The 24,677-nt window shown below is 38.8% G+C and overlaps 1 protein-coding gene across 1 annotated transcript in view; it reads left to right on the forward strand.

Annotated features, from left to right (window-relative positions):
• The window catches only part of LOC126267787 (ecdysone-induced protein 78C), a 659,877-nt gene that overhangs the window by 619,422 nt on the left and 15,778 nt on the right, over window positions 1-24,677 (forward strand). The window contains exons 5-8 of the mRNA XM_049973091.1: window positions 479-635; window positions 7,700-7,857; window positions 9,902-10,081; window positions 12,368-12,562. Of these exons, the coding sequence (XP_049829048.1) occupies window positions 479-635; window positions 7,700-7,857; window positions 9,902-10,081; window positions 12,368-12,559 (687 nt within the window). The 3' untranslated portion in view covers window positions 12,560-12,562. The remainder of the gene's footprint in view (window positions 1-478; window positions 636-7,699; window positions 7,858-9,901; window positions 10,082-12,367; window positions 12,563-24,677) is intronic.

The raw sequence follows: 24,677 nt of genomic DNA on the forward strand, positions 1-24,677 counted from the left end.
GACTTCCAGTACAATATAAGATAATACTAGTGATACTGAGGGCAGCCAGTTGTAGAAATCACTATGAGAGCTGGAAATGAATAAAAATCACCAGAAGTAATGACCAGATTTGAGAAGTATATAAATGTATAGAGAAAATTAAAGCATTAATCATTTTTCTTCTGTAGAAGATGAATCATCTGGTTGTGCACAGCTTCCTCTATCAATGTTTAAAAAGCTGTAGCATTTGAATTAAATCTGCCAGAACTTTAAAGCATACAGTTGTATTAATGACAAAGAAACCAGCAGAGTAATTAGATAGAATGTATCATTTTCTTGATGTTAACTGTTCATGAACAATTATAACAAACAAACTAAGTATATCTACTAATCAATAAATATGGAACAATAAATTGCAAAGCACATTATACGATTGTATGATTTATCTCAGCATTCTGCTTAGTATCATTTGAAAAACTCATTGACTATTATGTTTCAGGTTTCTGTGACAGGTGGAACAAGTACGGAAACATCTGAGGTTGCCTCATCAACTGCTGAGTCTTTGGAACAGCATCGTGTATGGCTTTGGCAGCAGTTTGCTCAGCATGTGACACCCAGTGTGCAAAGGGTTGTTGAATTTGCCAAAAGAGTGCCAGGTGGGTTCTTCAGCCAGTTGCAAAAACCAATATATAACTGTCACACTTGTTCAGATGAAGACCCAATGAGACACAACAAACTTTAGTTTTGTAAAAGATCTCTTCAGAGAAAATTGTATTCAGTTTCATCAATAAAATTGTATAGGTACTGTGTTGTAAAATGTGTCTGGGGGAGATTATCTGCACTTTGCAAAAACTTTTGACTGTACTAACCATAATATATTACTAACATGACTACTAAATGTATAAAAACTTGACTTACTTAGACTCTATTAAATACTACAGAACAAGGAGTTGTTATAACAGGAGCAGGTCCCTGATGGGACAGCCTGGCTACCCAGGTATGGCATATCTGCAGTGACAAAAACTCCCTTGCTCAGTATGCTGAGGGTTTCACCGAGGTGTTCACAGACAGGCGCTATCCCCCAGACCTAGTCCACAAACAGATCTCCCATGCCATTTTCCCACCCAATCCCAATCCTCCCACCAACCCCAAAAACCAGCTACATATGGTGCCCCCTTCATCACCCAGTACCACCCTGGACTGGAAAAACTGAACCACATCCTTCACCATGGCTTTGGTTACCTATCATCATGCCCAGAAATGAGAGACATCTTACCTGAAACACTTCCTACCCCTCCTAAAGTGGTGTTCCATCACCCATCCAACCTCCATAACATCCTAGTCCATCCCTATGCCACTCTCAACCCAACCCCTTGTCACAAGGATCATATCCCTCTGGAAGACCCAGGTGCAAAACCTGTCCAATTCACCCATCCAGCATTCCCTATTCCAGTCCTGTCACAGATTATCCTACCCCATCAAGGGCTGGGAAACCTGTTAAAGCAGCCATGGCATTTATCAGCTCTGCTGCAATCATTGTGGAGCTTTTTGTATTGGTAAGACTACCAACTAGCTGTCCAGAAGCAGGAATGGCTACTGCCAAACTGTGACCAATAGCAAAGTACACCACCCTGTGGCACAACATGCAACTGAACAAAACACACTTCATTTCAATGACTGCTTCACTACTCGAGCCATCTGGATCCTTCCCTTTTCTGAACTGCAAAGATGGGAGTTATCCTTACAGCACATTCTGCACTCCCACAATTATCCTGACCCCAACCTTAGGGTAAGATATTGTCCCCAAACCCTCCATCCAACAGTTTCCACCCCTGTGTCCTATCATCTCCTACCCATTTTTGCCTCCCAATGCATCCATCTGTCTTTCCCTGCTCCTCTCATTTTGTGTTCCTTTTTTTTCCCACCAGCCTGCCCCGCAACCTCCTGACACTGCACCTCTCGGGGTCTAGGCCCTGCACACTCCACTAGACGGTGTTTGTCTCTCTCTCCACCTGTACAGTACTGTCCCTTCCCTTTTCCCTTCCCCTTCCCTTTTCCCTTCCCCTTCCACTTCAGATTGTTGCTTGCATCCCATGTGATGTTACATCCAGCCTGAGATTCTGGAGTTGGCAGTCATGTGTGCATGAGGTGTGCTTGCTTGTGGATGTGTGAATTTTGTGTGTCTCTCTCTTTACTGTTGAAGGCTGTGGCAAAAGGCTGCATGCGAGTATATTTTAAATGTGCCTATTTGAAATATCCTGATGTGATAGTCTAATTTCACAATATGAGATATAATTTTAAAAAATCATGAATCAATTGTAGAACTGATTCACAACTATGAGTTTATATATTTTTAAAGCCTGAAGATAATGATGGATGTTAAGGGGTAGAAAATAAAAGGAGTGATTGATAACTTCAGTAGGAAAAGTTGAGAGTCAAGAAATAGGAAAATATGAATGAGATGTATCGGTGTTCAAAGGGAAAGGCAAACATAAAGTCCAATCAAAACAGACACAAGTTGCTGGAGAAAACTCACAAATAACAAGATCATCCATGCAATAACTATTGACAAGAATGGCACTAATCATGAAAAAGAAATGAAAGTTATATTTCTACCTGTTATTAGTTTGTGGTGACTATCATTTGCAGATCAACTACCGAAAGTCTGACTAAACTGCTGCAAAGGCCAGCGCCATAATCTTTGACTCAGTCTGTTTCCTCTCATCATTCTGACTGTTAGTGAGTTACAGCTTTATATACAGCTTTATATCAGTGTATTGTGATAAATATGTTTCATTGCCTAAAGTGGTCATGTGTCATTATATTCACCATGTTTACTCTTTGCTGATCCCAAAATATTTCTTTTGTTCACAAAAGGCATGTTATGCATTATCAGTTTCATGCTAAGATCTGTAATCAATGGATCACTTGCCGCATTGTGACTCAAACTCTTCATTCCTAGCACTTTGATTGCAAAGCACAAACTCTGCCTTCATCACATTTCCCAGATTCATGTACAAATTACATTCACTTCATACTGGCGTTCCAGTGCCTAACCTCACCTGTCTGACACCACCATGGTGAAAACACAGATGCTCATGCCAGTATGTTCTAAACCACACATGTGTTTTCAGCTTCATTTAGCCTATCTAGACTGTGTGCCACATAATTTAAAGCGTGTAGTCACATCAACTCATCAGCTTGCCTCGCCTGCCCCTGTCTCCACTGCTTCAGCAGCCTGTGAATTCTGTTTTATCTGCACATGGTGCAATGTTCTACTGGCCCATCCAAACTGTTTCCTACAAAGTTCCCAAACCATTCTCTGGTGACCACAGTTGACCCATCTGAACTGGTTGGGTTACCTTCCACACCAACCATGCCATGTGTGATGTGTGGACAGGGCCCGCCCACCAACCTCACAGGCCTTCAGTGACACACCGCATCCTCTGCCTACCTCGTCTGCTGCTCTGCATCACAATTCTGCCACTGACAGCGTCCCTCCTCAACTATCTAGCCCTTTGCCATCAGCTCATCAGCCCATGCCCTACCCTGTTCTGCTGTAGTATATGCCTGCAGACATATTTCCCAAACTTCCCTGGCTGCACAGAGAGACCCAAAAACATGGTCTGCCTTGTTGGACAACACAGCTCATGGGACTGCTCAATTACATCACAGCCCACTCCATATCCAGCATATCCACTGTGACTGTACCACATGAGCTTTGGCAATGCAGGAAGGACCCATCACTCCCCAGCAGCTTTCCAAACTCAACATAAGGGCCAATCTAGATGCCATGGCTCATGGTGATACTACAGGGCACTGTTATTCACATCACTCCTCCCAGCAACAGACTCTATGTCTTGAACTCCACCAGAAACCTCACATTTTTAGCCAACACCAGGTGGATGCCATTGTAATTCCTCACCCTTGTGTTCCTTCAAGCCTTCTTCCTTGTGCTAGAGTAACGGTTCCCTTGAAGCCTGCATGTTGCTGATGTAGATGGCCCGATTCTCGGGATCGATTTCCTTAAGCATTTTGGTCTCTCTCCCGACCTGCTTTTGGATGCCTTACTCTATCATGCAATTGACACATGCCTTCCTGGCTCCTTGGCCCCTCCTCCCCCCTCCCCATTCCCCACCTATGGTTCAGTATGACCCCCTATTTCACACTACCCCTGAGTGGTCCCATTTGACAGCTAAGCTCATCAGTTCATTAGCTGAGCATCGAACTCAGCACTACAAGATTGACACAACAATATTCTTCATTAGCTGATTGCCAATGCATCAGCCAACCTGGCATGTGCTCTTCACATGGTCAACAGCCTCTCCACTTTATGGCCACTGGTTCTGCCTCCGCATCTCTCACTCCCTCACCTCCAACTACGCTTCATTTAATTCAGGAGATTCAGACTATCGTTCAGGTACTTCTATCTCATCTTGATATGTATGTGTTCCCCCCATGTACTCAAATTTCTCTCATTGGTGTGATCGCAAATGGTACCTGCCACAGGTTATCCACTACAAAGTGTCCCCCAGACCATTACAAGGCCTGATGCCTAACAGCTAAAAAACTGGGTCACATGAAAGCAGCCATTCATGGACTCTTAAATGCCAGTTGTTCAAGGAATATTGCAAAGCTCAATACTTGTATCATTATGGACAACTAACCTATTCTAAATGTACAATTCTTTACTCCTGACTGTCACAAAGTGCATTCAAATCCCAATGTACAAAGACAACATACCAAAAACAGCTATCATTATGCCATTTGGCTTGTTTTAATACTGCTTTACACTATACAGCCTCAAGAACACCACTCATATGTGGCAAAAGTTTGTTGACTCCATATTTTTCCCCTACCTTTTTGCTATACCTGTATTGACAATATTCTCATCGCTTAACACAGGCCCTTAAAGTACTTGCTGACCGTGATGGGGAGGTTAACCATGAGAAATCACAACTGTGCTATGCTAGTGTTACCTTCCTTGGTCAAGTTATCACCAAGGGAATCTATCTGACATCATACCATGTTGCATTTACCAATGAGCAGCCGTTACCAGAGACCTAACCCTTTGCTACTCCTTACCGAGTTTGTCAAAGACTCTGACCTCCCTTTCCTTGCCGAGCTCCCTGCCTTAGTCAAGCTTGTCCATTCACACACTGCCAACATCTGCACTTCACCTCTGTATCCTCAAACCATACAGTGAGTGTTCATATGCACAAGACCTAGAACAATGATAGTTCATTATACTCTGAGATGACATGGTCCAGGCAGGATTACAATTTCCTTACTTTGGCCCCACAGGTTGCTTCAGTGCATGAATAACACTTTACATATTTGCCTCAATGGGAAACAACAGACCATGCCACTTAACTGAGTTAAATTCTGCTTGGACCCCTTCATAAGGGCCCTGTGTCAATATCCGGTTCTGAGACGGCATCCATGGACATGCCTTCGCCTATGACCAGTTGTCTTCCAAGTTCACCTTTTCCTGTTTATTCACTGGTGCCAGTACTCCATTTGATGACTCCCTGCTGAACAATGTGCCCTCTTGCTGTGTAATGTGTATACTGTTGTCACCTCACTCTTCTCCCAGTGTTTCCATCTTCACAGCTGACATATCTGCATTTTGCATTGAGGGTCTCTCTCTTCAACTCTGAGTCAGCACCATGTTCATTCTCCTTGCTGCTCCACATACACTCAATGATTCAGCAACTGTCCACATCACTCTTCTCTCCTCCTTTCACACAATGCTGATGAAGACAACATAATGGCTTCTGTCAACAACAACAGTCACCTCTCTATCACATGCCACTCATCGCGCACCCTTCCTCTACAGTGTGGGACCCAACAATCCCTCTCTCTCAACCAGGCCAACCTCTGCTTTGTCCTCACTGCCTGTGGCACTATGTGGTCTCTAGGATCCGCAACATCGTGCTGCCCCCGGCCTTGAGACATTTATAGTCTGACTAAGCTGCCGTGGAGCTCATAGTGATATCATCTTTGACTCAGTCTGTTTTCTCTCACCATTGTGATCATTAGTAAATTACAAACTTGCATCGATATGTCATAATAAATATGTATCAATAAATAAAATGGTTGCATGTTATTATACCCACCAAGTATAGTGCCTCTTTTCCAGAAACTTCAAGGCAAGTAAGATAAGGTCCCTCATGAAAATGCAATATACTAAACTAATCATGAGGTCTCTGTTAAATGCTTGAAAATTCCTGAGACTTCTTAAGGCTGTTGTAGAAGTGAGAAAATCAACATAAGTTAAAATCATGTCAAATTGTTAAGCCTATTTAGAATACTGAGGTGAAAAACATACAGAATACACTGAATGAACCAGATACAAATGCAAAAAAGTTGTCTGCCATATCAGAGATCAGAAGTACATGTAAATATTAAGAGATTAATGCATCAGGTACATACATAAGAAATATATGAGAAGGAAGCTGAAGAAAATTATTTAAGGAAGAACAAATTGTGTCATTGAAGAAATGTGGAGTAACACTGGGGGCAATCTACTACAATGAAGACAACTAAAACCAAGAGCTAATTGAAGCTTAGGTGAGGACAAAATGGCATAGTCAGTGAATAAATAAGTATCAGTAAAAGAGATTATGCAAGATATTTCCAGTATCTCATTTGTTCTTGAATTGTTTCTGATCTTTGAATTTTATGTTTTTGTTCACTGGTATGAGAGGCTGTAATCACATCCAGTATTAGATATATTTGCCCATATACAAAACCAACTTGTTAAATTCTACTAATGTTTATTCTAGCAGTTCACAGCATGATAAAATCTAGTTTACAGTACTAGGCTATTGAGTGTATGTAACTGACTGACCATCCAGTAACATAACATTTACCGCTGAAGATAATTTCTGATGAATACTGTGTTCACATTTTTATGTTTGTATTATTTTAATACTGCATATAACTTTATTTGGCAACATACATTACACCTGCATCTTCATCACAATAACACTTCTACAAAGCAAAATAGTATTCTTCTTGACACAGTCAAAACTTCCATTATGATTATAGTTACCCTTATGATTAAAATAAGAAAACAGGGATTGTTAGTCATTTCACTGAGCTGTCATGAAATGGTGCAGTACCAAGGAGCAGGAATATTTCCGATGTGACCATTATCCCACATTTTTCAATAAACATGTTAGCATTTTTCACACTGACAATCTCAGTTTTTTACCACTTGATAGCATGCAATTTCATTACTGCTATGATCCTGTGCCATATTAGCTGAAACAATCTATAACAATAAGTGTATATTTATTCACAAGATTCAACAATAATTATAAATGAGTAATTGGAGATGTACCCTTGAACTCCTTGGAATAGATGACAAAGAATTGATCAGCTCTCAGAATTTTTGCAAACTGTTGGCAACCAAGTGTGCAGCATGACTTTCCTTTTTCTGACCATTGTGATGTATGACAGTAACAAACTGATATAACAATGGCTGTTATTGGTACATATTGTTGGCAAGGAATGAACATTAATCAGTACCACTAAATGATATTTACAGACTTAATTCCCACCACTCTTTCTTCACTAGTCCCATTTTGAGCTTATTTACTGTCTCACAGTAATCTCTTATAAAATATGATTATTTATTATGTAAAACAGGTTACTGGATTATGAATGAAATATGTAATATTTGATACTAATTAAAATATTGTTGTGTGTGCAGGTTTCTGTGATCTGAGTCAAGATGATCAGCTAATACTTATCAAAGTTGGTTTCTTTGAAATATGGTTAACTCACGTTTCTCGGCTAACATCTGACTCTTCACTCACCTTCTCAGATGGAACATACATTACTAAGCAGCAGATGGAAGTGATGTATGATGTAAGTAAAATGATCTGCATGTTATGGAAACTTTTACATGCATCTGTCAGTAACAAGACACAAAGAAGAATACAGTTGACTTTGTTATCTGCTACTAAAATTCAGCTCACTTCTTTCTCATTTTTCCCTCTTGATGTTCCTCTGGGCTTTCAACTCTTCCTCTACAGTTACCTGTACATTCATTCATTCATTCATTCATTCATTCCTTTCCATCATAGTTTTAAACCATTATAGTATATATCATGGTGACATATTTACGTTGAGCAATCATGTTCAGAAGTAAATCACTATTAAGGTCTGTATGATTGTAGAGATAGCTGATAAAACAAAGAGCTAATACTGATTTCTTGACTCAATGCTAAAACACTTCACTTTCCTTCAGTTCACAAATGTCAGATTTCGTTATTTAAATTTAGTGAAATAAATCACATCTCGGTATCAGTTTCTACATTTTAACTTAATGTTCACAGAACTGTTTAGTGGAATTAAAGACCGGCAGAATACAGTTCTGTTAACTGTGATTAAAGGAACCATGAAAATGAGGGTAGAATATACATATGACCCAAACAGGCTATATTTTTAAAAAATATTATGTTTGATGATGATATCATATGTTTAAGTTAGTTAAATTTTTTCAATATTTAATGTTTATAATCAGCTTTTTTAGTTTACAAATATTATTTTGTGTTATAACATTAAGTTACTTAGTATGACAAATTGCATAATGAAGATCCTATGATACAGACAACAAAAATATATGACTTCCATGAAACCGTACTATTTTCTTTCATCCTGCTTATGAAACATGATAAAATACTCACTCAGTGTACACCTAAACCCATAAATGTTTATCAGTGGCACAAAAAATATGTTACAGATACACCAAAGGCTGCAATATTGTATAATATTGTCTTATCTACAATTTTTGTTTACTTACTAAAGCTCTGTGCAGCAGACATTTGAAATATTAATGACCATCAAATGTTAAAATGCTACTGTAAATTCACTTAATTAACATAAAATACATTATGAATTTTTAAGGGTTTTCTTTATATGATTGACCTGAGGTATACTTTCAGGATTCTGAATTGATGATTGTATTTTGGCTATAGTATTTTGATAAACAAACTAGTCTCTGAGTACAAATAATTACAATTATTAGGCTAGTTGCCAAAATATTGAGCAGAAAATGCAATTATCATTTCAGTCAGTAACATGAAAACATACTATTAATCAAGAGCATTACTAATTAAGTATTTTCTCAAAAAAGTGACAATAGTGATATGTTCGACCACAAGAAAACCTATGCCAATTAGTGTTGTAATATTTAACTGCAAGATGTATAAATTGTATTCAGTATGTTACTTGATCAATAATAACTCTGTTCTTCCTATGGTAAATTATGTTACCAAAGCAAACAAATGTGAAAAATTCTGTTTCACATAATTTGCTAGAAATTTTTACCACTTTTGTTCAATTTAGTTGTACATACCATATTGTACAGCATTTTCTGCAACTATTTATTTACAACTGAGAACAAAACTTCCAGTTATGTAGCCAAGTATTTAGTTCAGAAACCTCCACATTCATATAACATCATTACTGATGGAAAAATCCTGAGTTAAAAGAAATTATTCAGGTTCTCAACATCTAACTTGTTCATTCCACAACATTGTACTAACAAATGTAGACAGTAATACATACATGTTCACTGTACCCAATTACAGATGGATGGGCAGAAAATTTCATAAGTCTCAAAATCACATTTTTTACTCAATAGAATGCATAGTGAGTGAGTCATAAACCTATATCTTTCTCTTTTGGCCCTCTCCTCTGTTTTTTAACCACCTTCTTCATTTGCCTCCTGCTACTGTTTCTTTAAAAAAGATATTGTACCACATTCATTTGAACACTTCAATTTTCATGTCATCCTCAGTTTATATAGATTTTACTGTAAAGAACAATTTTGTCCTGTACCCTGTCTACAATATAGTGAATGTTTATCATAGTAAATGTATCTCATCTGACTGTACCCCTTCCACAGGTTGACTTCGTTACCTCAGTATTTCATTTTGCATCGACATTCAATGCGCTTGCTCTAAATGATACAGAGCTTGGGCTGTTTTCAGCCGTAGTGCTCCTAACTGCTGATCGCACTGGTATAACTGATATCAAAGCAGTTGAGCACCACCAAGACCGGCTTATTGATGCCCTCAAAGTCCAGGTATGACTAAATTTTAGTCTTTCCAAGAGAGAGAGAGAGAGAGAGAGAGAGAGAGAGAGAGAGAGAGAGAGAGAGAGAGAGAGAGAGAGACCGACCTCACAAAGAAAATAAACTTAGAAATAGATCAGCAGCTTCTGAATTTTGCTTATAACAACTATAAGAGAAGACTGTGACACTTTGATTCACAGCATTCTTTTCTCACCACTCTTCTTTTAGCTAATGTAGTGTAATTCTACAGAAAGCTTTAATGTAGTGTAATTCTACAGAAAGCTTTAATTTTGAAAAATGTCCATAATGAAATAACAACATATTATGAAAAGGATAGATTGTTGTTCACCACATAAAGGAGACAGGCACAATGAAATGACTGCTGAACATTTAATCTTTTGGACAAAAATATCCTCCTTCAGAGATAGAAAGCACTCATTCACAAAAGCATGATTCATGCATACATGGCCACTACCTCTGGCCACTGTGGCCTGATTAAAGTGCCCATGTGCACCTCAACGCTTCCACAATATGGTTAGTAGCAACCTATATGTTTAAAATTTGCTGTTTTACCCTGTTTAAAAAAATGTAATCTCTTTGTTAGAGAAGTTTTCTTTGCCCAGACTGCACTCCTTACATATGTGGACTACTAGTTAATTGATATCTTCAGATCATCTGCATAAATCAAACATTGTGCCACTCTACATAATACACTGTCATCTAGTCATGAACATAGGAGCTCAATTCACTGGGAACAACACCAGTGTAGTATTACCCATCAAGTAATAAAAACGTAATTGTGGTAAACATTCACAGCAGTTACTGATAAAATACACTTGGTACATAAGGTGTTACTAATACTGAGTGTATTGACATCTGATGCCAGCTATACTCACGCTAACTGGTGCATTGGTTCCAGTGAGTTGAGTCCTATACATTCATGATTAGGTAACTTTTAGGACCCTACAACAAAACAAAAACAAAAAAAGATTAGGTAACAGTGAAGTACATAGTATAGTGAACTGAGAATTATTCTCTTTCTCTGACATGAAATGACATGCAGATGACTAAAGAGATTGTGCCGTGTTGAAAGCCAATAATTAAGTGATATCAATAAGTAAATAAAATCAAACGCAAAAGGTTATGATATTAGGGAATTGATAAGCAATGGAACAGACTGTTTAGAGGAATAAAACATGAAATAACTGCATTTATTTCAGTAACTTTTACACACACACACACACACACACACACACACACACACACACACACACACACACACACACACACGGAAAAAAAGCAAATTTCAGGGCCAGTTTGGCTTGGCATGGACACAAATCCATTAGTAAAGGGAAGGAAGGGCAATGAATGATCTCACCATTCTTCAAATACATTTGTTATGTGGTGGTGATACTGGCAGGCATTGGGTGGAGACGGTGCATCGACTCAGAGCTGTGCAGTGTGAGTCCACCACTCTGCTTGGTGGTCCACAGCTATTAAAGGTCCAGAGCAATGTCTGCATTGACAGGTCACTGTGTGTTGCCACAGCCGAAGCAATATTCTCACATTGTCAGAAGGCAGATGTTGGTAATGGATGGAAGAGCTCTTGTGTTCTCTTGCTTCTGTACTGTCACACCAACTTCTCCTTCTTTCCTCATCCATCTCGCAGCTCAAAGACTCCTCAAACATTTTCCTACTCTTGACATTGCTGACCAAGCCTTCCAGTACAGTGTGGAAATTCTCTGTCTTGCGTGATCTGGTGTGTGACTCGGGAACTGGCATCTTTCTCACAATTTCACTCTCAAGGCTGTTCCCAATGTTGGTCACACATTATTTCAGTGTTTTTCTGCACTCCTAAGTTGTGAAAGCAGCCATGCAACACTTCTATGGCAATTAAAATTAGCCAAAACTAGTAGTCTATACATGTAAATTCTGCGGTCTGGACAAATACAACTTCTGTAACAAGTAGATTATATTTTTCGTAGTAAGAAATCATTCCCCTGCTGACAATGTCAGGCAGCCATTAAATTGTTTTAAGTTGTGATTGACACAACTCCATCGCTCAATTTTCTCCATCTGCCAAACATGTGATTTTCATGAACCTCAATTTTGTGGAGCAGACAAATGAAATATTCAGAGAAAGGCAGCAGAAGGAAAAGGCTTGGAAAAGTAGTACTGTAAATCTTTTAAACATTTGATATACTGATTGAGAAAATATTTTTAATAGCATCATATAAAATGAGGTTCTTTCTATTTTTATTTATTATTATTTTTATTTTTATTTTTATCTTTTTCCAGATTGGTCGAAATCATGCAAGTGATCCACAATTGTTTGCAAGTCTGCTTGTGAAGCTGCCAGAACTAAGAAATCTTGGTGTTAAACATTCAACACACCTTGAATGGTTTCGCCTCAATTGGACAAAACTGAGGCTGCCTCCCCTCTTTGCAGAGATATTTGACATTCCAAAATGTGAGGAGGATCTACAGTAGAAGGTATCATTTCATTGCTTCTACTTTCAGTACTTTTCCGACACCAGATATATTTTCTAACTTTACGGTTTGTATTGAATTTACATTTTTTATGCATTTCATTTTTAGTTGTTGTACTTTTCTTCTTAATTTTACACTCTACTTCTTCCAAAACAAACTTGTTCTCAGTCACATTTCATTATTTTTTGAAGACATTCTTAATAGTAAGGTTATTTCATTACTGTGTATTACATTTTGCTTTAAGTTGTTGTTCAAGAATACTCCTCAGAACTAAGCATCCTTGTGGCTGAGTTTATTTTTTTTTTTTTTTTTTTTTTTTTTTTTTTTTTTTTTTTTTTTTTTTTTTTTTTTGTATTTACACCTTTTCTGATTGTGATAGATGCTACATTTTTCATATAAGACAAGGAATCCAAATGAAAATTGCTCAATTGTCCCAGTACTGCAGTTTGACTCAGTGTGTAGCATAGAACAACAGAGGCATATGACTATTTGTTTGTGCTACATTCTATCATAGCTACTATATACCATATGTATAAAAACATGAACCAAGGACCTTTCCATTGGTGGGGAGGCTTGCGTGCCTCAGTGATACAGATGGCCGTACTGTAGGTGCAACTACAATGGAGGGGTATCTGTTGAGAGGCCAGACAAATGTGTGGTTCCTGAAGAGGGGCAGGAGCCTTTTCAGTAGTTGCAGAGGCAACAGTCTGGATGATTGACTGATCTGGCCTTTGTAACACTAACCAAAATGGCCTTTCTGTGCTGATTGACTGATCTGGCCTTGTAACACTAACCAAAATGGCCTTGCTGTGCTGGTACTGCAAATGGCTGAAAGCAAAGGGAAACTACAGCCGTAATTTTTCTCGAGAGCATGTAGCTTTACTGTATGGTTAAATGATGATGGCATCCTCTTGGGTAAAATATTCTGGAGGTAAAATAGTCCCCCATTCGGATCTCCAGGTGGGGACTACTCAAGAGGACATTGTTGTCAGTTTCTACTTGAGAAAGAAAACTGGCGTTATACGGATAATAGCGTGGAATGTCAGATCCCTTAATCGGGCAGGTAGATTAGAAAATTTAAAAAGAGAAATGGATTGCTTAAAGTTAGATATAGTGGGAATTAGTGAAGTTTGGTGGCAGGAGGAACAAGACTTTTGGTCAGGTGAATACAGGGTTATAAATACAAAATCAAATAGGGGTAATGCAGGAGTAGGTTTAATAATGAATAAAAAAAATAGGAGTGCACCTAAGCTACTACAAACAGCATAGTGAACACATTATTGTGGCCTAGATAAATACGAAGCCCATGCCTACTACAGCAGTGTAAGTTTATATGCCAACTAGCTCTGCAGATGATAAAGAAATAGATGAAATGTAGGATGAAATAAAAGAAATTATTCAGGTAGTGGAGGGAGACAAAAATTTAATAGTCATGGGTGACTGGAATTCGAGAGCAGGAAAAGGGAGAGAAGGAAACATAGTAGGTGAATATGAATTGGGGGTAAGAACTGAAAGAGGATGTCATCTACAGAGCATAACTTAATCATAGTTAACACTTGGCTCAAGAATCATAAAAGAAGGTTGTATACATGGAAGAATCCTGGAGATACTAGAAGGTATCAGATAGATTATATAATGGTAAGACAGAGATTTAGGAGCCAGGTTTTAAATTGTAAGACATTTCCAAGGGCAGATGTGGACTCTGACCACAATCTATTGGTTATGAACTGCAGATTAAAACTGAAGGAACTGCAAAAAGGTGGGGATTTAAGGAGATGGGACCTGGGTAACTGAAAGAACCAGAGGTTGTACAGAGTTTCAGGGAGAGCATAAGGGAACAATTGATAAGAATGGGAGAAACAAATACAATAGAAGAAGAATGGGTAGCTTTGAGGAATGAAATAGTGAAGGCAGCAGAGGATCAAGTAGGTAAAAAGACGAGGACTAGTAGAAATCTATGGGCAACAGAAGAAATAGTTAATTTAATTGATGAAAGGAGAAAATATAAAAATGCAGTAAATGAAGCAGGCAAAAAGGAATACAAACGTCTCAAAAATGAGATCGACAGAAAGTGCAAAATGGCTAAGCAGGGATGGCTAGAGGACAAATGTCAGGATGTAGAGGCTTACCTCACTAGGGGTAAGATAGATAATGGCTACAGGAAAAATAAAGAGACCTTTGGAGGAAAGAGAACCACTTGCATGAATATCAAGAGCTCAGATGGAAACCCATTCTAACAAGGGAACCTCCCCATTGCAGCCCCCTCAGATTTAGTTATAAGTTGGCACAGTGGATAGGCCTTGAAAAACTGAACACAGATCAATCGAGAAAACAGGAAGAAGTTGTGTGGAACTATGAAAACAATAAGCAAAATATACAAACTGAGTAGTCCATGCGTAAGATAGGCATCATCAAGGTTAGTTTCACTTCAGGAGCGCCGTGGTCCCGTGGCTAGCAAGAGCAGCTGCGGAATGTGAGGTCCTTGGTTCAAGTCTTCCCTCGAGTGAAAAGTTTACTTTCTTTATTTTCGCAAAGTTATGATCTGTCCGTTCATTCATTGACACCTCTGTTCACTGTAATAAGTTTAGTGTCTGTGTTTTGTGACCGCACCGCAAAACCGTGCGATTAGTAGATGAAAGAACGTGCCTCTCCAATGGGAACTGAAAACATTTGATCACAAGGTCATAGGTCAACTGACTCCTCCACAGGAAAACACGTCTGATATATTCTATATGACACTGGTGACGGCATGTGCATCACATGACAGGAATATGTTGTCAACCCACCTAAACATGTACACTTGGTGAATGGGTAAAAGGATTCTTCTACCTTGCCCGATTTAGGTTTTCTTGTGGATGTGATAATCACTCCCAAAAAAGTGATCATATCAGATGGACGGACGGACAGATAATAATTGTCTGAAAATAAAAAATTATCCTTTTTCACCCGAGAGAAGACTTGGCCAAGAACTTTTCATTCCACAGCTGCTCACGCTAACCATGGAACCACAGCACTCCTGAGCTCACATTCTCCTTGATGTTGCCTATCTTGCGCATGGTCTACTCAGTTTGTATATTTTGCTTATATTTTTTCATTGTTCCACACAACTTCTTCCTGTTTTCTTGATTGATCTGTGAACAGTTTTTCAAGGCCTATCCACTGTGCCAACTTCTAACTAAATATGAGGGGGGTGCGATGGGAAGGATCCTTTGTAAGCAAAGAAGGGAAAGCAGAAAGGTGGGAGGAGTATATAGAGGGTCTATACAAGGATGGTGTACTTGAGGACACTATTATGGAAATGGAAGAGAATGTACATGAAGATGAAATGGGAGATAAGATACTGCATGAAGAGTTTGACAGAGCACTGAAAAACCTGAGTCTAAACAAGGCCCCAGGAGTAGATAACAATCCATTAAAACTACTGACAGCCTTGGGAGAGCCTAACAAAACTCTACCATATGGTGAGCAAGATGTATGAGACAGGCGAAATACCATCAGACTTCAAGAAGAATATAATAATTCCAATCCCAAAGAAAGCAAGTGTTGGCAGATGTGAAAATTACTGGACTACCAGTTTAATAAGTCACAGCTACAAAATACTAACACAAATTCTTTACAGACGAATGGAAAAACTGGTAGAAGCCAACCTCGGGGAAGATCAGCTTGGATTTCGTAGAAATATTGGAACATGTGAGGCAATACTGACCTTACGACTTATCTTAGAAGAAAGATTAAGGAAAGTCAAACCAATGTTTCTAGCATTTGTAGACTTAGAGAAAGCTTTTGACAATGTTGACTGGAATGATCTCTTTCAAATCCTAAGGGTGACAGGAATTAAATGCAGGGAGCAAAAGGCTATTTACAATTTGTACAGAAACCAGATGGCAGTTAAAAGAGTTGAGGGGCATGAAACGGAAGCAGTGGTTGGCAAGGGAGTGAGACAGGATTGTAGCCTTTCCCTGATGTTATTCAATCTGTATATTGAGCAGTAAAGGAAAATGGCTCTGAGCACTATGTGACTTAACTTCTGAGGTCATCAGTCACCTAAACTTAGAACTAATTAAACCTAACTAACCTAAGGACATCACACACATCCATGCCCGAGGCAGGATTCAAACCTGCGACCATAGCGGTTGCTTGGCTCCAGACTGTAGCGCCTAGAACCGCACAGCCACTCTGGCCGGCAGCAGTAAAGGAAACAAAAGAAAAATTCGGAGTAGGTATTAAAATCCATGGAGAAGAAATAAAAACTTTGAGGTTCACTGATGACATTGTAATTCTGTCAGAGACAGAAAAGGGCTTGAAAGAGCAGTTGAATGGAATGGACAGTGTCTTGAAGGGAGGATATAAGATGAACATCAACAAAAGCAAAACGAGGATAATGGAATGTAGTCAAATTAAGTCGGGTGATGCTGAAAGAATTAGATTAGGAAATGAGACACTTAAAGTAGTAAAGGAGTTTTGCTATTTGGGGAGCAAAATAACTGATGATGGTCGTAGTAGAGAGGATATAAAATGTAAACTAGCAATGGCAAGAAAAGCATTTCTGAAGAAGAGAAATTTGTTAACATCGAGTATATATTTAAGTGTCAGGAAGTCGTTTCTGAAAGTATTTGTATGGAGTATAGCCTTGTATGGAAGTGAAACATGGACGATAAATAGAAGCTTTTGAAATGTGGTGCTACAGAAGAATGCTGAAGATTAGATGGGTAGATCACATAACTAATGAGGAGGTATTGAATAGAATTGGGGAGAAGAGGAGTTTGTGGCACAACTTGACAAGAAGAAGGGACCGGTTGGTAGGACATGTTCTGAGGCATTAAGGGATCACAAATTTAGCATTTGAGGGCAGTGAGGAGGGTAAAAATCATAGAGGGAGACCAAGAGATGAGTACACTAAGCAGATTCAGAAGGATGTGGGTTGCAGTAAGTACTGGGAGATGAAGAAGCTTGCACAGGATAGAGTAGCATGGAGAGCTGCATCAAACCAGTCTCAGGACTGAAGACCACAACAACAATTCTCATTCATTTAATAAAATGGTTTACTACAATGGACTCTCATTAAACATTAATAAAACTAACCATATTCAGTTCACTGCAAATGCAAAAACTGAGGAGGAGCTACCTGTTAAGTGTGCCACACAGACAATGGAAAGAGTTGAAACAATGAACTTCCTGGGTATTGTGACTGACTGCAGGAAATTATTTTCACCATATACCAGAATTTTACAAAAGACTCAGCTCAACCCATTTTGCCTTTTGGGTTGTGTCTTAAAGTGTGAACATAAACACTATGAAAGCAGCATAATATGGATATTCCCATTCTCTAATAATGTATGTAGCTGTACTTTTGGGGAAACCAGTCAGTGGCAAAGAAAATATTCTTGGCCCAAAAATGTGTTGTAAGAATAAAGAGTGGTGTGAGCCTTAGATGTAGTTATAGAAACCTTTTCCAAAAACAAAAATTTCTTACTACTATACTACTTTACAAACACAGTTTCACTTATGTGTGTCATTAACAAAAATACTGAGTTGTATGAAGGAAATAATGAATATTTTGAATACAATACAAGCAGAAAGCACAATTTCCACAATCATTGTAAAAAACAGATGATGGTGCAGAATGGTATACAGCGCCCTGGCACAAAAGTTTATAATGCTCCTCCTCCACATATTAAAGTATGTTGGATAACAAGTACAGATTTAAGAAGCCTCTGAAGCGATTTCTTCTGGAAAGATCATTTTACAATTTGGAAAGTTTCTTAGTCACAATGAAAAATGTTCCTAGAACTATAAAATTTATGTATGATGAAATATAATGTGAGATTTAAGTGTTGTAGATATTCATGTAGCATACATAGTTCTTTTCAGTGGTTTGTTCTTTATTTTTCTTTTGCTGTGACAACTATATAGAGTATTCTTGTCATTTTGCTCCTTGTGTGTAATGCAAGCATGTAATGTGGTGTTTTTGTAACATTGCTTCCTGTTGTATTGATTTGTTTAGAAAAATTTCACAAACTTTCATATTAGAACTGAAAAGAAGAAGAAGAATTGACACACTCTATATCCTTGCGAGCTTATCATAGATGGATCAGTGGAGTAATAAGTAAATAAATAACAAATGAAATAAATAAATGAGACCATTCAATACTCATAAACCTATGCAGTTCAGCATTGTACACAGCCACAGTTTAGATTTTTAACAAAAGTCAAACCAATTTTGTAAGCTCCCTTTTAAAAAGAAAATGAAGAAGCAGATGGAGGTCCAAGGTATATCTAGTCACTGGAGTGCACATTGCCCTCAGAAATAAAACTGTTCAGTGACACATAGATGTCAGTTAAAGCTGTATACAAGTTCATGATGAATCTTCAGGATAGCATCAATGTACGGTGTAATGCAGGGTGCCAAAATTACAGATGGGAAGATGGTTAAGAGTGAGTTAGCAAACTGTGGTGACAAGCAAACATGTAATTAGGAAGAAGTGGAGAGAACATATGAGGAAATTTTGGATTTGATAAAAATGAGAGAATATTAAATTATGATCTTCTTCACACAAGGCAATTATCACTGGGATAGGCAAAAATTTAAAGACAAGTTCCATAAAAGAGGAGTAGAATACGATAAAGAACAAATAATGAGCAAACAGTGGAAACTGCAGGCAGACAACTTTTTACCTGCCACTGGATAGGCCAGAAAACTCACTTGTTCTTGAGCTTTAGTTCTTTTTCTAATATTAGAACAAACACTAAAAACTTTGGAGAAGGTAGTTTGCAACAGAACATGGAATCACGTTTATGAGAATAACTGTTAACAGTAGAAAACAGAGGGTCACATTAGCAAATGATATGAACAGCATATGATTAAATTGGAAGTGGCGGAACATTAAATATAATGTCCTAAGGGTTTGTTGCTTGGCACTGCCCTATTCTTGACCTACATGTATATTTAATCAGGACATTGAAGGACTCATCAATAACTGTTATATTTGCTGATGACATAAGTACTGATAAAGGTCCCAAGCACCCTGACACCAGATACAGCCATGGTAATAATGGAACAGATGTACACAGATGTACAACTGGCTCAGAGCAAAAACTTAACCATTAATCTTACAAAGATGCAATGTGCAAGGCCAGACAAATTAAACTGGCTTGCAGGCACCATAAACACAGATCAATACATACACTGAGTGGGGCTCAATGTGTGAAGTTTCAATGACATTCAGACAGAAAATATGCTGAGGTGGCACCAGTAAGAGGATAAACTGACAAAAAACCTCAGTTCTATCTCTCACTAAGTTATGTTTCATGACATAATCTCCTGGGGCAGCACAGTTAACACCAAAAGAACATGTGGAAATGTGCAGTAAGAATTTTATGTAAAACTGATATTTGAACATCTTGCAGAAGCCTCTACAGAATCTAGAAATTCTCACACTTACATGCCAAAAAATACACTTACATGTTGTATTTTTGTTAACATTATAAGTGAATTTAGGATGAACTGTGCAATCCACAATCAAAATACTAATGTAATTTATAATTTCCATATAAACTAAGTACTTGGTTCAAAATAGAGTTTTACACACATGTTCAGAAAAAACATAACACCTTGAATGACTAGATAGGTTGTTGATATTCACAGGACATGTACATTAGTATTTTCTGCAGAAATGGTTAGCATTTCAGTCATCTTCATTCAGCATGTGTCCTGTTGCCTAGTGAGCACAGGGTTCACCATGGGCCCCGATAGCTTGTTCCATGCATGATGGTATCAATGCAAATAAAGCATGTGAACAGCATTCTGTGATATAGCCACCCATGCTGCATTCACCTGGTTCCAAAGTTCATCTGTGGTGGTTTGCATTGGGTCACAGTGCTGCATCCATCGTTTCACCATATACCACACATTTTCAGTTGGCAGCAAGTTGGTGATATGGCAGGCCAGGGCAAAATGCTGACATCCTGACACCAGGAAGGCATGTGTTTGTGCAGCAAGATGTCATGCATTGTCTTGCTAAAAAAAAAGGCCTCTGGGGTGTTGTGCAGAAAGGGTATGGCTATGGGCCGCAGGGCGTCATCCTCATAGGTCACACTAGTCACAGTGCCATGGACATGCACCAACCGTGATTCTGGTTGTACCCAATAGTACCTCCTGCCACAAGGCCACGAGCTGGCACTGTATGTCTTGGGAGAATGTAGTCACTATGATGTCACTGCCCCTTTCTGTGAGCAATCAAAATTTGGCCTTCATTTTCAAACAAACAGAAACAAGATTCGTTTTAAACTACTATCTGATGCAATTCCTGTCCCTAGTGATGTCATTCCATACACCATTGCTATCTTGCATGTTTCTGCAGGTTCATAAAAGATAGGCACAGAAGTGGACATGTGCACGTGACCCGTGGCATAATAAATGGTGATGGACTGTCACCCATATAGTGTATGATGTGTTCCACTGTTGTGCCAGAGTTGAGGAAGATGCAGATCTGACCTACAATGGCATTTAGATGAGGTGTTGATCTTCTTGGGAGGGGGGGGGGGGGGGGGGGTGATCTGGTTGGTGCACCACATCCATCTCGTCATGTTCTATGGCCTTCTGTGAACCATTCTGTACCCACCTGTTGCACTGACAAAACACTTCATCCCACATGAGTAGCAATTTCCTGAATGGATGCATCACATTCTTTCATGCCAATTATGCCCCCTCTTTCAGATTCACTGATTTTATGGTATGGTTTGTGCATATATCTGCAAGGCATCTTGCACATCTACTCAAGTCACACTGATCTACTGCCTTTGTTTTATAGAGACAACAAGAGCCACAGGCACATTTTACTGGTAGGTGATGTGTCATGATCTCATTGTTGGCCTTGAACCTTTGGGACAACATGGTTCAAATGCTAATCATTTCTACAGAACATACTAATGTACATGCACTGTGAATATGAACATCCTATCTCTAGTCATTCAATGTGTTCTATTTTTTCTGTTCATGAGTGTATAGTCTCAAGCAAGGTTGTCAATAGATGCCAGACAGAAAACTGAAACTCCTCAGATATTCAAAAACAAAGTAAAACAAAACTGCATTGGCCACTCCTTTAATGATTTATTAGAATATTTTGACTTAGGAGTTTAACTCTAGTGATAAAATTGGCTTTGACTTTACCTTATACTGGCAACTAATTGTGTTAGGTGTAAAGTTATTTAAAGACTGCATAATACAGGAGAGGGAGCAAAGTGAGTGTGTGTGTGTGTGTGTGTGTGTGTGTGTGTGAGTGAGTGAGTGAGAGAGAGAGAGAGAGAGAGAGAGAGAGAGAGAGAGAGAAATGAGCAGCTACTTCTCATTTTGCAACTTTTGTTCATTACTTCCATGCTGTGATTCTTATTATAATAATAAAGCAGAAATTTATTAAGCCCAGAGAGGTAACCATAGATAAAGCAAAGTCAGAAACAGAAAACTCTCATTAACATATTAAATACTCCATCTTGTTGATAAGAGATGGAAATGGAGGCACACAAAAGATGTAATGTGAAGTAAGCAGTACTGGTCACTTAAAAATTAAACCAACATGTGTAAAGAAGTAAAATCTCAAATGACAAGAGACACACACACAGAAATTCTGAGGAAAACTGATACAGTGAGCAGGAAAATTATTTGAAATTTTGAAATGTAAAAATCAAAAGTTTCCACATTAAAAGTCCAGACACAGAAAAAAAAGCATTTAAATTACAGTACCTGAGAAAATCTGTGGGTGGAAAGAACTATCACAGCAGGAGGAGGACATGCAGGTGGTGCAGTAATAGTGTAATAATTTAACACAATACTAGATAACTGAAGTTAAGCATTGCAGCAAAATTTGAAGAGATGTCGATAAAGTTACTAAAATCAATGGAAGGACAGAAATTAAAGGGTACCTAATGTATGTGCTTACATTCTATGAAAGATGAGCCAAACTACCAGATTTCCAAAACATGATAAACATCACATAACTGAAAAGGCACACACAGACAATCAATTTTCATATATCCATCTTCAAACAGAAAGTGAGACAGCTCCTGATAAATATATGTGAACCAACAAATAGCATAATCAGTTGTGTGTCTGTATTAATTATTTATTTAATTGTGACCTGTTTTGGTGGCCCACCTCATCGTCATCAGTCCCCTGAATCCAGTAAATATAACACTACCATTAACTATCTAAAAAATGCAACATCATAATGTTAATAGTAATTGCAATGCAGAACAAAATTAAAGGTTCACTTTTTCAAAACCCCATAATTGCCTGCCATTCTGACACAGAAATTTGATATTTGGCTCAAAGGTGCCTGCAACCTTCCTCTGTAATGATGCAAAAGCATGGAGCCCTGTAACATAATCTCGGGCTCAGCAGTGCTTCAGACAACAAGGTGTCACCACAAGTGATAAAAGGGCCAGAGCTCAGAAGTTCTTGTGGGATATAAGGCGGATTAATGACGTCACATTGGCACCAAATTTCATCACAATTCTTCTCAGCACCACTGTGAATGTGGCACATGATGGGAAGGTCATCACATCACCTTTTATTCTCTACCCAGAGACTGGGCGTTTGTGTTGACTTAACATTTCATCACCATCATCATCATGGCTAGATTGGACTGTGAAAAAAACTGGACTGTGTAAAAATTCGGACTTTGTACGGATGCTGATGACCACGCAGTTGAGCACCCCACAAAACAAACATTATGGCACCCCCTCTTACCCACATTTCACTCCTTCTTTTGACACCTATGCCATGGAAGTCAGAACCATGACAGCCAATATTGAAATCTCATGATTTTATTCTGGGTAACTGTGGAAAATATTTCAGAGTTACTGCTGCTCAGAATCAATATGAACAATCCTCATGGTGTGGTATAAAGGGTATGTGAAACCATCCCTTTCTTTGGGGTGTTTACTCCCACACATTTCATGGTCAAAAACAGCCGCTTGTAGTGCGATGAACTATAGACAATGCTTGTGACACCTTTGACACTGCTGACAACCTCCAGGCAATTCAAGCCTTCTTAGATCATCATGGGCCTACAGCCCCATTGTACATGTTTGAACCCCTTAGGAGTATAGCACGGCTGCAATTTTTGTGCTGGTGTGCAAGGTGGAAACACTAAGGACTATTCAAAACCATTTGATGGAATTTGAATGGGATCTGAAGTAGCAAAGGCTGTTTACTTCTTCGCACCCCTCATGTTTCATTCCCTCCTATGGCGTGATCATGTGGTGGTGTGACACTGACTTGTCAATGGGTCTCCCTAAGACCTCCTAATTCAGCAACATCCCTTGTGCCACCTGCAGACCTTTAAGTGCTTTAAAAAGGTACACGTACAGAGGCAAACCAAGATGGATTCCTAGGCACCACCTGGTGGTGAGGAACTCCTTGACATCATTGAGGTGAGTGGTGCTTTACTGCTGCACAGCCATCAGCTTGTGAGCATTCAGAATCTGAGAGGTGTCAAAGAGTTGCCTACATGCAGGCACCAAGGAGTACATCAAAAATTGTCCCTGCAGAGGTATATTTATAAAGTGCTTAACAAAGGTGCACAGGTGGCACTGATGGTCTTACGAAATGCAAGTGTCTTAGAGGGACTATTTTCTGTTTTACTCAAGCATATGTCAGTGTCACACCCATCTGTGATCACATAACAAGGGGATATGAAACAGGAGAGCTCAGAAAGCATTAACATCCTTTGCTGCTTCAGATCATGTTCGGATTTCATAGAATGCTTTTGAACAGTTTCAACCTATGCACCAAAGCAAAAATTGTGGTCATGTTACACTCCAAAAGGGTGTGATCAAGTTCGATAGGGTCACATTCCCATGATGTCCTCAGAAAAGTGTGAAATCATCTAGGGGTAGGGGGGATAGCAGGGGAATGATTGGTTTTGTTGATGCCCTTCATGCTACCCACTGAAGTGTTCTCATTTTGATTCTCAGCAGTCGTGTGTCTGACATATTTTCCTTGGCCACTTTCAAGACAACTGCATAATATCAATGCTGGGTGTCACAGTTGTGACCTCCATTGCAGAGGCATCAAAAGGCAGGGTGAAATTTGTGATGACCTTTGCATTCTGTGACACAT

The sequence above is a fragment of the Schistocerca gregaria genome, chromosome 4, assembly GCF_023897955.1.
Source record: "Schistocerca gregaria isolate iqSchGreg1 chromosome 4, iqSchGreg1.2, whole genome shotgun sequence".
Lineage (NCBI taxonomy): Eukaryota > Metazoa > Arthropoda > Insecta > Orthoptera > Acrididae > Schistocerca > Schistocerca gregaria.